The sequence below is a fragment of the Nomascus leucogenys genome, chromosome 14 (genome assembly GCF_006542625.1).
Source record: "Nomascus leucogenys isolate Asia chromosome 14, Asia_NLE_v1, whole genome shotgun sequence".
Taxonomy (NCBI): Eukaryota; Metazoa; Chordata; class Mammalia; order Primates; family Hylobatidae; genus Nomascus; species Nomascus leucogenys.
Window position 1 is genome coordinate 8887257 of NC_044394.1, and position 13308 is coordinate 8900564.

At 46.7% G+C, this 13308-nt stretch overlaps 2 protein-coding genes across 3 annotated transcripts in view; one reads left to right on the forward strand and one right to left on the reverse strand.

Annotated features, from left to right (window-relative positions):
* LOC100584258 (TBC1 domain family member 3G-like) overlaps positions 1-13308 on the reverse strand; it is a 275592-nt gene that overhangs the window by 71499 nt on the left and 190785 nt on the right.
* Positions 1-13308, forward strand: part of YPEL2 (yippee like 2) — a 67828-nt gene that overhangs the window by 12837 nt on the left and 41683 nt on the right. Inside the window, exon 2 of one of the 2 annotated variants that reach the window (XM_003272332.4) lies at positions 8181-8492. In XM_003272332.4, the coding sequence (XP_003272380.1) occupies positions 8376-8492 (117 nt within the window). In that variant the 5' untranslated portion in view covers positions 8181-8375. Of the gene's footprint in view, positions 1-7888; positions 8493-13308 lie in introns of those variants that run through there. The other variant, XM_030828370.1, reaches the window with a different exon arrangement.

Below are 13308 nucleotides of genomic sequence, written 5' to 3' on the forward strand. Positions count from 1 at the left end.
CTCCAGCCTGGGTGACAGGGCAAGACTCTGTCTCAAAAAAAAAGTATTAGTGTTTGGACTTGGCATGTTGGAGACTGCCCGTATTTTTGTTACTCAAAATCCTAGTTATGATAAATGATATTCACGAAGCATTGCCAGAAGGCTCTGTAGCTCTTCCATTCCTCTAGAGCAGTGGTCCCCAACCTTTTGGCACCAGGGACCAGTTTTGTGGAAGACAATTTTTCCATGGATGTGGGGAATGGTTTTGGGATGAAACTGTTCCACCTCAGCTCATCAGGCATTAGTTAGATTCTCATAAGGAGTGCACAACCTAGATCCCTGGCATGCACAGTTCACAATAGGGTTCGCACTCCTATGAGAATCTAATGCCGCCACTGACCTGATGGGGCGTTTTGAAGGTTGACAGAGGGATACTTTCTCCTGAGGCAGGATTCGGCAGGCAGAGCATCACTACTACATGGAACCAGGACTTTAAAGGCTGAAAGAATTCTAGAGATCATGTAGGATTATCATCTGACGTATAACCCCCCGAAACCAACACTAGACCCTGCATCCAGGGTTGAGATGAATGGTTGATTTTGTTTATGAAGGAGCATGGTTTCTTGAGTATCCAAGCTGGTTTTTATTACCAGGTGGATGGATTTGAAGTCCTACCTGGTTCCAGTGCTGTAAAAGAGGTGCCTAGAAAATGATGATTTTCCTGTGGGCCTTGCGTATCAGCTCCTTGGCAGCTTTAATAGAGGATTTTCAGAGAAGTTTTAGCAGTGGCCCCATCCTGAGATTAGTAGAGTCAGTGTAGACCACAGAGATAACTTTTTCAATACAGTAAGTGATGGAGTGGTCTGTGTTAGGAATGACAGCAATAATATCAGGTCCCCAGCTAAGCCACAGAAGCCTACTTAAACCACAATGTACCTTTAAGTCGATTAGTTTAGGCCCTAACCTCCTAACCACCGTGAGTCAACCTAGGGGACAGGAGCGCTGTTCCTTTTGGTCCTGTGAATAGGAACAATTCCTGTGCTTTTTCTCCCTCACTGGTAAGGGCGACTGTAGCTAATCAGGATTATTGAGTATTAACCATGTGCTGGGTGCTGTGCTGAATACTCCAATTGCGTTATCTCATTTGATCCTTCTGTCTCCTGCAGGAGGTAGGCACTATTATCTCCTTTCAGGCAATTTGCCCAGTGGTAATGTAGCTGGTGAGAAGAACCAAGACGAAATCCAAGTCCACCCACCTCTAGATCCTGCACTCTTAACCACTGGGCAACACTGCTGCCCACCTCTCTCATTGGGCGGGCACAGGTGTCTCTGTGCTCTCTGCTCTAGGCTCAGGATTTTTGGGAGAGTAGGATGGGGAAGGAGGACAACTCTCCCAGTATAAAGGCCTTCCTTGCGATTCCACCTCTCTCTTTTCTGTCTCCCACTCCCTGAAGTGGCTTGCCTCCTCCTTTCTGCCGCCACCACCATTTAGTGCCTCCAGCCAGGGCTACTTTCATTCTTCACAGATGTTGGGACAGGCTATGGCTACTTAGTCACATTCCTACCCTCCTGTCCTTAAAGTTAGCACAAGGTCCCTTTCAGTCTTTCTAAGAGTTTTTAATTTGTGTGTTTTTAAACCTAGACCAGCAATGTAAAGAATAGGCATGGATGCCAATGACAGGCCTTCGGGTGGCACCCAGGAATTGTGGTTTTCCTGGGCATCACAGCACGGGATGGGAGTGGAGGTGGTGAGGAGAGAATTGGGTTAGATGGAGTCTGGGGACGCAGAGTAAGTTCGCCTCCTTCCTCCTTGCTTGGAGAGGGAGGGAGGGGCCTCATCACATGTGCTACCTGTGCAGGTAGGTGGACCTGTCCAGTGAGCAGCCAATGGGAAGCAGAAGAGGTTCAGTTCAGTGATGGCGTTTAGCCTCTACTGTGTGTCCTGCGCTGCTGAGTTCATGGGGTACAAAGATGACTCTAGGAGCCTACCTCTAGTAGAGGATACAGAGGCAGAAAAGGGTAATTTGAATTTCAGTAGGGTTAAGATGGAGGTGAGCACAGGAGAGGCCACTAAGCCCAGTGTTGAGGTGACATTTTGAGCTGAGTTTCAATGGACAAGTAAGGGCCTTGTGAGGAGAGATGGAAAGGTTGCATCAGCCTGAAGGAATGGCATCAGCAAAACCATGGAAGTGTAAAGTGCAAGCGTGGTGTATTGAGGGGACCTACAAGGAGTGGTACAAGTTGCCAAATGCCTCCTAAGAGAGTTTCTGACACATGGTAGACTCTTAAATGTCATGTCAATAAATTGAGATGGAGGATAAGGTATAGAGGATGAGATGAGTCTGAAGCTATGCGTGGGCATCAGTGGTAATACACACCTGGAATGTATTATATGGTTACTACATGCCAGGCACATATGCTGAGTACTTTTCTACAAACTTACTTCATCCTCACGTGAGCCCTGTGAAGTAGATATTATTGTCTCTATTTTTTGTGAGGAAAGTGAGGTCCAGAGAGGTTAGGTAATTTGTCCCAGGTCACACAGCTAGTAAATGACAGAGCTGAGATTTGAAACTAGTTCCAGGTCCTTTTTTTTTTTTTTTCTTTTTTCTTTTTAGGGTTTCACTATGTTGCCCAAGCTAGTCTCATACTCCTGGCCTTAAGCAGTCCTTCTGCCTCAGCCTCCCAAAGTGTTGGGATTACCGACGTGAACCACTGTGTCCAGCCGGTCCTGTCTTTTTAACCACTGCTCTGTGTTGCCTTTCTGAAAACTTTGAGAGTGATGACATGGTCAGATCTCCTTTTTAAATAGACAACACTGGCTGGCATGCAGTGGGTGGATTTGAGGGGGAAAGAGGCCCAAAGGCCTGCCAGGGCTGTGTAAGTCAGAGAGGCTTACCTTCGGGCTGTTGAGAGCATGGCCACTGAGGAAGCACCTCCTAGAAGGACCTCAATACTAATGCATGCCTGTGGTTCCTCCAATATTATTGCCACCTTGTCTCATCTCTAAAAGAGAATTCTAGATTTGGGGAGATGTCCTAGTGGTACCATCTCAAAGAGATGCTTGAAGACAAGTTAAAGGATCCTAATGGAAGGGGCAGGCTGGAATTTGGCTACCCACAGGCATCAGGTTCAACATAAGTAGGAAAGAGGAAAAATAGGATGTTCCCAAAGGACCCCAAACTCCATGTCTGTCTGAACTCTCAGGCCTTCTCCTTTTTCTTTTTCTTTTTTTTTTTTTTTTAAGCAGCAGCATCTGTTTTTTCCCCCCGTTGGCCATTAAAAATAATAGATACAATTTTGGTGTGTATTGTGCGCCAGCTCTGTGTAAGCACTGAGATCATCTCACTTAACACCTAGAACTCCTGTGGAGGTTGGTCTTATTAGAGATGGGGAAGCTGAGGGTTGGAGTGGTTTCGTAAGTTGCCAGAAGTCATGCAGCTAGAAAGGAGCAGAACTGGTTTGTGTGAGTCCAGAGCCCACTTCTTTTCCAGTCTTCACCTCCTCTCAGACACCCCATAGAAACAACAACACAGAGGCATGCCTTGGGGCCAGCCTTGTCCCGTGTCTGGAGGAATTCCTTCCTGTAGAGAGTCCCACTTCTCAGGTCAGTTTCCGTGGCTCGGCATGTGGTGGTCCAGCCTTGCTTCCACATCATTCCTCACGTTCCTTTGTGGCTTAACAAGAGCGTCCCACCTCCCGCCCCTCCATCCTGGTGGCACTCAGAAGGTTCTGTTTTGAGTTCCAGTGGCAGTTACTCCCTTGTGGGGAAGGCCTGTTGGCCGGGGAGGCGGCGGGGGGTGGGGGCTGGCCAGGTTGGCCTGTGCTCCCTGTGCATTTGTCTCTCGAAGTGGTGTATCGAAGATCTTTGTTTTTAATCATAATATCTCACATATTTTCTTTCTGTGCTGCTCAGTGTAAGCTAGCTAGGGGTGGCGGCAAATCTTCCTTTAATTTCCACTGTGATGGATTATTAGTTCACTTAAAATGGTGTTTAATTTGCACATGTGCCCCGAGGCTTTTAAATATTAAGCTCATTTGATGATTGTTGGAAATCAATTTGGACTCCACAGTTATGTTCTGTGTTGGACTCATGAAGCCCCATGGACCCTGTTGCCCCATTAACAGGGGCTAAAATCCAGAAATTAGAATGATGAGTGAAGCTCCATACTCTTAATTTCTTCCTTTAAAAAAAAAAAATCAATTTTCTTTCCTAAGAATTGACTCAAAGAGGCTTTTAAAATTTTTGCTTAAAAGGGAAAAAGACAGTGCAGATGTTGATTTTTTTGGTCCCCACCTCTCAGCTTGTTCCTGTCATGCAGCCTGCCCTCCCCTTTCTCAGCCCACAGGCCTTTCTTTTCTTTTTCTTTTTTTTTTTTTTGTTGAGACGGACTCTGTCGTCCAGGCTGCAACCTCCGCCTCCCAGGCTCAAGTGATTCTCCTGCCTCAGCCTCCCGAGTAGCTGGGACTACAGCTGGGACTACAGGCATGCGCCACCATGCCTGGCTAATTTTTGTATTTTTAGTGGAAACGGGGTTTCACCATGTTGGCCAGGTTGGTCTCAAACTCCTGACCTCAAATGATCTGCTGCCTTGGCCTCCCAAAGTGTCTGGATTACAGGCGTGACCACCTTGCCCGGCCCCCACAGGCCGGACTTTTTTTTGTTTTGTTTTGAGACAGAATCTCGCACTGTCACCAGACTGGAGTGCAGTGGTGCAATCTCGGCTCACTGCAACCTCCACCTCCTAGGTTCAGGCGATTCTCCTGCCTCAGTCTCCCGAGTAGCTGGGACTACAGGCACACGCCACCATGCCTGGCTAATTTTTGTATTTTCAGTAGAGACAGAGTTTCACCATATTGGCCAGGATGGTCTCAATCTCTTGACCTCGTGATCCGCCCGCCTCAGCCTCCCGAAGTGCTGGGATTACAGGCATGAACCACTGTGCCTGGCCTTACAGGCCTTTCTTGATCCTGCTTCTCCTTGCTTTCTACTTACCTCCTCTCGTTTCTTCTAGTTTGTCCTGTACCAGTTGGACAAGATTGATATTTCAGCAAGCCACTTTTTCTTCCCTTTCTTTTTCTTTTCTTTTTTTTTTTTTTAATGCTCTGTCACACAGGTTGGAATGCAGTTGGAGTGAACACTGTGCACTGCAGCCTCAACCTCCTGCACTCAAGTAATCCTCCCGCCTCAGCCTCTCAAGTAGCTGGGATCACAGGCGCGTGCCACCATGCCTGGCTAATTTTAAATTTTTTGTAGAGGTCTTGCCGTGTTGTCCAGGCTGGTCTTGAACTCTTGGGCCCAAGCAATCCTCCTGTTCCAAAGTGCTAGGATTATAGGTGTGAGCCACCACATCTGGCTTTTCCTTTTTTCTTCTTAGGAAAGGAGTCCCTCTGTAGGATGCCTGTTTATTCATATTTAAGAGCAATGGGGAGCAGAGTGACCCTGCCACAGCAAAATGTAAGGCTTCTTGTCTAGGCCTTCCAGAGCCTTTCTAGCACCAGACAGCCTGGGCCGTTGCTTATGTGGTAGATTTTTCTCTTGTCTTTTTAGGTTCAGAGCTGTGGTGAGGATGGAATGTGCATACACGTGTGTGTTTGTATGTGACACACTCACATTTAATACAAACAAGAAATGCTTATTCCACAGAAGGTAGCTTTGAATAAGTTTCAGGATTCAGATTTGAAGCTGAGCATAACCAGAAACTTCTACCTGTAAACTTTTTTGGGGGGTTTCCTTCAGAGGAGAAGTGAGAGAAGAAATAATTCTACTCTGGGGAAATGCATAATTTAGAAGCTGTCTGCATGTATAAGAAAACAGACTCTGTATCTGCTCTCTAAACTCAGCCTGGCAGCCAGGGTCATTGTTTCTTTTTCTCCCCTCTGTGTTTTTGTAAGACCGATGGGTCTGGTGCTCTGTGTGCTCCCCAGCGGGCAGCATTTGGCCTGGGGGAAGCCTACTGCTTGTTTTCTCCTGCCTGTCTTTCCTATTTCCTTACCCTAACTCACCACCCCTTCCTTTCCTGGACGTGCTGTCTATCCTGAAATGGAACAGGAGTATTAGAAAGGTTGAAGGGCCAGGTGGCGGTGGCTCACACCTATAATGCCAGCACTTTGGGAGGCTGAGGTGGGTTGATCACCTGATGTCAGGAGTTCAAGACCAGTCTGGCCAACGTGGTGAAACCCCGTCTCTACTAAAAATGCAAAAATTAGCCAGGCGTGGTGGTGGGCGCCTGTAATTCTAGGTACGTGGAAGGCTAAGGCAGGAGGACTGCTTGAACCTGGGAGGCGGAGGTTGCCATGAGCCAGGATCATGCCACTGTACTCCATCCTGGAAGACAGAGTGAGACTCTGTCTCAAAAAGAAAGAAAAAGAAAGGTTGAGGTATTTCAGGAAACTCCAAGCAGGGTACTTGGCTCTACCACCTTTCTACCTGTAACACTCTGGCACCCAACAGCATTGGCCTTCTGTGGGCTGTTTTGTCATTCATCTTACCTGCTACCCAGAGTGTGCCCAGGGTGTGATGAAGGGGTTCTGGATCCAAAAGTTTATGTATCTTTCATCCTGTCTCCTGTGATGGCCAGACCTAACTCTGAGGCAAAGCCGAGAGAATTATTTCCCACTTCCATTTCCTTCAAGTGTTGCTGTAATATTCACTATAACCTGATTTTACATCTTTAAAACTAGAGGTGGGAGACTGAGCAGGGGCGACATCATATGTTGGCCCCCCGAAGGTCTGAATCCCTTCAACAGTCAGATAGCTCACATATAATTGGTCGCTTTGCATGTGGAGCCTCCTTGGCTCAGGGCTGCAGAAAAGAAGTGCTCTCACTGTGGGTTAAGGGGTGGTGACTGATATTGTCCTTCAGCCTAGTGCTAGTTAGTGATGTTGGCCACTCAGGAAAGATATAAAGTGTCCCAGAAGTATGGCGGCCTCAGTGACTGCTTTGGTGGGAAGGATTCCAGGGAAGACGGCACCTTCGCTTTAGAAGATTTGGTTCCAGGGAGGTTTAGAGGAAAAAGAGGACGATGATTTGCAGGCTTTCTCTAAAGATCCAGATGGATCCCAGACGTAGTCCAGCCAGGAAGATCTGATTTTGTTTGTCTTCCTTCCCCATCTCCCTAAATAATTTTTAATTTTATCTTCAAAGCATGACGCAGGTGTTAATTAACACTCCTCACTCTCCTGGGAGGTAGGCAAGTGGAAACACCACCCCTATTAGTGAAGCCCAGGGGAAGCAGGTGCGGAAGCCTCAGGCAGGTGAGCCACAGAGAAGCAGAGGGGGAGTCTTAGACCTCGTGGCCCTGCCTTCAGACCTTTATTTGGACCTTGCTGCTCACTTAGTTACCTTGGGAGCCACCTCGCTTTCTCAGTGTCCTTAGTTCCCAGTAAAAGAGCTGAGGCTGTGGTAGAAAAGATGTATGGTCCTATGGGATGAGTAATGGAAAGTCTAAGGGCTGGGTGAAATTCTGGTAAAATTCACTGTTACTGTGAATTTTAGATGCAGGATTCTGATTATGCCATTGATTTCATTCATTTGGTTTAAAAAAAAAAATGTACTGAATATTTACTTCTGAGTGAGGTGTGTTGTAAAGAGAATCACTTCTTCTGAAAGAGCTGGCTTACCACTAGGGATCCTGCTGATTGGGAACTTGATCCTTTATATCCCATGCTCAATCTGTAAAGCAAAGGCTGGGGTGTGGGGTTTGCTGCCTCTGCAGGTGATGGCTTCAAGCCTTGGACTCTCAACATCTGGCAATGGATGAGAAACCCAAGTGTGACTGTTGGATGTGGTGAACCTCTAGAGGCTGAACTTTCCCTTCTCCTTTAACCACTCGCCTTGGTTGGCTCAGGAGAGGGGGTCCCTGAGGAGTCCTCTCCCTGGGGCTGTAGGTGGTAGCACATCTTCAAGGCTGACATTATCTAGGGCTGCCTGGGAATGATGGTAATGCATGTGCTGGGTGTCTAATGAAACTGCTGGGGTGATACTGAACTTCCCACTCCAGAAAAGCAGCCAGACTGGAGTCTCCAGTGGTTTCTTTCTCATTCATTGGGTATCTTGGGCACGAAAGAAGGAACAGAGCAGTGGGTCATTTGATCCTGTAAGTGTTGCCTTCTTCATGGGTGGCAGTTGGATTCTGCTTGCTTTGTAGGGAGCCCTGCTCCATCAGCCAATGTTAGTCCTCTTCCCTTGATGTTACAGGCTGCTGAGAACTAGCCCTAGACCTCTGTGTGAGGGTTCTTCTGCCGAAGACATCACCAGTGTGTGGAGCCTGCCACACCCACCCGCTGCCAAACCACGGCCTTTACCTGTGTCTTCCGGTGTTTCCCGTGCGACCCATCCTGTGGGAGTGCCTCGTGGGCTGCCCCAGAATTCACCCCACGCTCAGCAGCGCCAATGGTGAAGATGACAAGATCGAAGACTTTCCAGGCATATCTGCCCTCCTGCCACCGGACCTACAGCTGCATTCACTGCAGAGCTCACTTGGCCAATCATGATGAACTAATTTCCAAGGTACACATTTCCAGCAGGCCTTCCTTGCCTACCCCGGGGAGGGCGCTTAGTGCTCCTGAGGTTGCAGAGGTTTACAGGCTCTCTCAAGAATATTTGTAATCCATCTTTGTACAGGGAGGGCTGACCCACGTGACCGTCTCACTCAACTGAGAAAAACTCTGAGTTGGAGGGACAGAGTAGTCGTTTAATTTGTTATTTTGGAAATGAGGTGTCATCCTTGTTGGAGGCTTTGGGAGCTGGCAGCTTGCAGGCCAGAGAAGGGAGGGGCTGGGGATTGATGGGAGCCTTGTTCTCAGCCTGCTTGGTTTAGGTTGGCGGACGAAGAGTGAAGAGTGCTCCCTGCTCAGAAGGTGAATTCTAAGAAAGCAGGGGGATGTCTTGTAAGAGGGGTTCCTTAGCAAGATGAGAGAGCCCCCAGGAAGTTGTGAGACTGTGGAATTATTAAAATGGGTGGCCTTTGGCAGGGACCAAAAGTGGCTTGTTGAAGAGCTGACCTTCTGGCCTGTGGGGGCTGTTAGGGCTTATACATGAGGTAATATGGCATGACATTTGATCATGATCAGAAGAATGGAACCCTGTTTTTCCTGAGGTGCTTAGGCAGCTGCTTTCTAAAGTTGGGGCCGGGGGATTATTAATAAGTAAATAAACCAACATGCCAGTTGTGCGGTTCAGGAAATGTATCCTTCAGGCAGCATTCTCAGGGGAACTGCTTCCCTCCTGGCCCTAGATTCCCAGGGGAAGAGAAACAGGTTTTACTAGGCTGCATGACAGAGAAAGAGATCATGGGAGACTTTTCCCTTACAAAAGCATCTTTACCCAGAACCTGGACTTCACGCCATTAAAGTAAAAAAAAAAAAAAACCAACCCATCTTTACGCAGACCCAGACGAAGTTATTTGTTTTGTTTTAAAATCAGTGTTCCTCATCTGTTTACAAGACCTGCTGGAAAAGGTAGCTGTTGCTTTCTTTGCCTCTGGTTTGGTAGCCCCAGCCAGAGAGGAATGAAGGATCTAGTCAGCTCTTGTAGAACAGTCCCCTCCGGCTGGCTGATTTGACCTAGGAGGTGAAGAAAGCTGCCCAAACAACCACATCTGTAGTAGTGAGGCTTTTCAAATCGGGCCTGAGGACTGAATCCCTCGTTCTAGCCTATTCCAGGGTTTAAGGTGACCACAGAGCTTGAAGTGTACAGCTCCTTAGAGTCCTATCCTCTGGCCAGACTTGTGAATCTGCCCCACTTTCCTTTCTTTACAGTTCTGCTAATTCCTCTCCTTTATGCTGCTTATGTTTCAGCCAGCCTTTAGCTTCCTTCTCAGCTTCCCTTTGAATTTTGGGGAACCCCGTGAGTCTGGAAGTTTGAGTGTGTGGAGGTGTCAGTGAGAGAAGAGAGGAGTTGGTCTCTTGGACGTTGGAATTGGGTTTGCAAAGTTGTAGGGGAATTGTGAGTTGTTGTTGTTTTTTTTTTTCCTTTGGAAATCTCCAGAGAAATTATCTGCCTGTATCTACTGGGGAAGCCAAGGCATCATTTTTTTAATACAAGGAAGCAATGCTATGTATCATAAGAAATTGAGGTACCAATAAGGTATTTTAGCACCCTCTATGTACTAAAAACTGCAACTTGACACTTGATAAATGTTATCTTAACCTTCATATGAAGTCTTTAAGGTAGGTGACATGAGTCATACTTTATGCGGATGAAGAAGCTGAAACTCATAAAACTTGTCCAAGATGTCAAATCAGAGGTTCAGAGAAGAGTGATTACTTTGAGTGGGTGTTCAGGAGGGATTGCTGGAGGAGATGGTTCTTTGATGTGGGCCCTGTAAGATGGGCAGAAGTTGAGTATGTGGAGATGGTAGTGGCCTTCAGAATTTATGTCTTACCTCTTTGGCCTGGTATACAAGGCCTTTGACAATTTGGCAGAGTCTGGCTTTTTTGTTAGGTCTCCAGCCAGCTCTTCACTTTGTTTCAGCCACTCGGAACCAAGCCACATTCCCTGAATATGCAGGTATGGGTGTTTCAGGGCTCTGTGCCTTAGCCAAGAGTGTCCATTCTCCTTCACCTCCCTCCTCCTACACCTCCCTCCTCTTTCTCCTGAGCTCTTTCTTATACGTCCTTGGGCATGGCCTATATCTGCTTTACATCTCGGGGTCAGAACCTGACCCATGGCAAGAGCTCAGTAAATGATAAATGAATAGATGGAGGTTGAGCCTTGGAGAAGACAAGTAATGAGAAAAAAAATACTTTGTTGGCCTCATGTCCTTCCTGTCCCTTTTGGGGCAGAAAGGCTCATTCACAAGTCCAGGCCAAAGTCAGCACAGGCTTCAGTTTCATTGGCTCAGGCCGGTACACAGATGGGGTGCATTAGAGCTTGATGATTTAAAGGGTTGGGTGAAATGCCTGACTGTGGGGAGAGCTGAGGGAGCTGTGGCTGGCATTGCACAAAGCTTCCTTTATTTCACTCCACAGCCACCCCCGGCGTTAAATAATCTATAGATTCTTATGCAGGTCTGCCTAATGGAAAGATCATTGCCCCAGCCTCCTCCTTGGAAAATAGGCCTTTCTTTTCATTTTTGCCCCCCTCTCTTCCATTTAAGAAAGTTCAAGGAGAGAATGTCTCTCCTGTTCTCCTCTCTTGACTTAATCTCCTATGCAGTTTCAGAATCTGCCCAGTGGGAGTTAGGAGCTGGGAAGCAGATAACTGGAGCTGGATCAGCAGTGTAATTAAATGATACTTTGTACTGGTAATAGGGCCTTTCATCTGAAAGCTTGACATTCGTTTGGTGCAAAAAAAAAAAAAAAAAAAAAAGAAAAAAAAGTGAGTGCTTTCATTATGAAGAAGGGGATACAAAGGTCTGAGTGTGTGACCAGCAGTGAACTGGGACTAGGACTGGAACTTCAGGCTCCCTTCTATCAGTGTGCCTAAGCCTTCATGGAAATGTATAGTTACAAAGTTTTTAAAAGCAAATGGAGTCTGTATTGCCATGGTGGTGGAAAGAATCCCGTACCAGGCTTTCTACCTTCACAGCGTGCTTTAGATCCCTAGAGGCCTAGTTGCCTGCAATCAACTGTCCAACTTCCAAGCCTCACTTTCTCACTCATAAAATGGGTAAAATAATGTTTACTATGTTTAATGCTGTCTTAGTCCATTAGGGCTGCTAAAACAAAATACCATAGACTAGTTAGCTTATAAACCACAGAAGTTTATTTCTCACAGTTCTGGAGGCTGGGAAGTCCAAGTTCAAGGCACCACCAGATTCAGTCCGGCGAGGGCCTGCTTTCTGGTTCACAGACAGCTTTTTCTTACTTAATCTGACATGGTAGAAGGGAAGGGTCTCTCTCTGTCTTCTTTATAAGGACACTAATCCCATTCACAAGAGCTTTGCTTTGATGACCTAATCACCTCCCAAAGGCCTGATCTCCTACTGCCATTATCTTTGGGGGTGAGCATTTCAACCTATGAATTTTGGGGAGGCATTCAGACTATAGCAGATGTCTCTAGCAGCCAGCACCTAGTGTGTGCTCATGATGTGCTATCCCAGTAACAGTCCTGTGGAGTAGGCATACCTCACTGGGGAGAGCAGGTTTATTTCATTGGATTGTTATGAGGCTCAGATGAGATCATGGATGTGTGGGTGGTTTGCAAATTACAAACCTCTATGTAAATATAAAGTAGTCTGTTTGCTTCTCTTGGCCTTACTGTTCAAAAGAAAAGACCAAAAAGACAAGGGGGTGTGTTGGAGGGAATTATTCCTGCCTGACACCAACCAGTTTTAGTTTGGCTAAGATGGCTTCGCTTTGGAACCTGAAGCACAAGAGTTGGATATGAGAAGGGGTAGTAGAAAGCCAAGTGTGTCTGTAGGAAGGTAACATGGCATTTTCTCTGTAAAATGGTAAAGAGGGTAGAGGGAAAAAACTCTTTGAATTGATGACAGAACTATATAGGGAATGTGCTGAGGCATCCTACAATTTCTTTCTTGGGGGGTGTTGTGGTCTAAATGCTGGAGTGTTTGCACGCAGAGGTATTTTGTGTTGACATGAGGAATTGCTCACATTGTTTCTTCCCTAATGGTACAAGCCCTAGTATAAAAATATACTTTGGTTATAAAATAATAATAGCTTCAATTGGAACAGTTAGTAGCCAGCCCTAGTGAGAATAATCTAAACACTCATTTTAGTGGACATAACGTATTATGGAAACCTTGGTCTTCGCAAAGCTTTTGTATGAAAATTTTCTGTCTGTCATCCTCCCTTTGCCTCCCTCCTGCCAACCCCTTGATGGCATTGTGGAGTAGGCCATTTAGGAAGGATAAATTGGATTAATCTATCACAGACCCACTTCGGGGCCTTGTGACTTCATGCCAACACACGGTTGCTTTAGTGCTCTGGGTCCTGGAGGAAAGGAGTTGTAGGGTGCTGTAGAGGGGTTATCCAGTGGAGGTGGGATGAGGAAACCTTTTGCTCAGTCTCCAAAACTATTTACGCTATTGTTATGTCAGATCTATACGTCAGGTTATCTTCTAGTGACAAATATGGAATTTCCAGAATTATGGATCATGTCATTCAAGCCTCTCTTCATGAGGAGACAGGCCATGGGTGACTCAGTGATCAGACTGAGGTCACACAGCCTCAGAGCCAGGGCCATCCACCTCGTACCCCTCCACAGTGTTCTGTGTGAGGAGTCCTGGCCTGAATTGTTTTCAAGCCCTGGGCAGTCCTTCTGAAGTTGGGAACATTTAGAAGGCAGGTGGTTTTTGTTCCCTGTGGGGTTCATTGGGCTTACAGTGGTGACATTTTGGTTTTCCCTTCCTGTCTAGAGATTA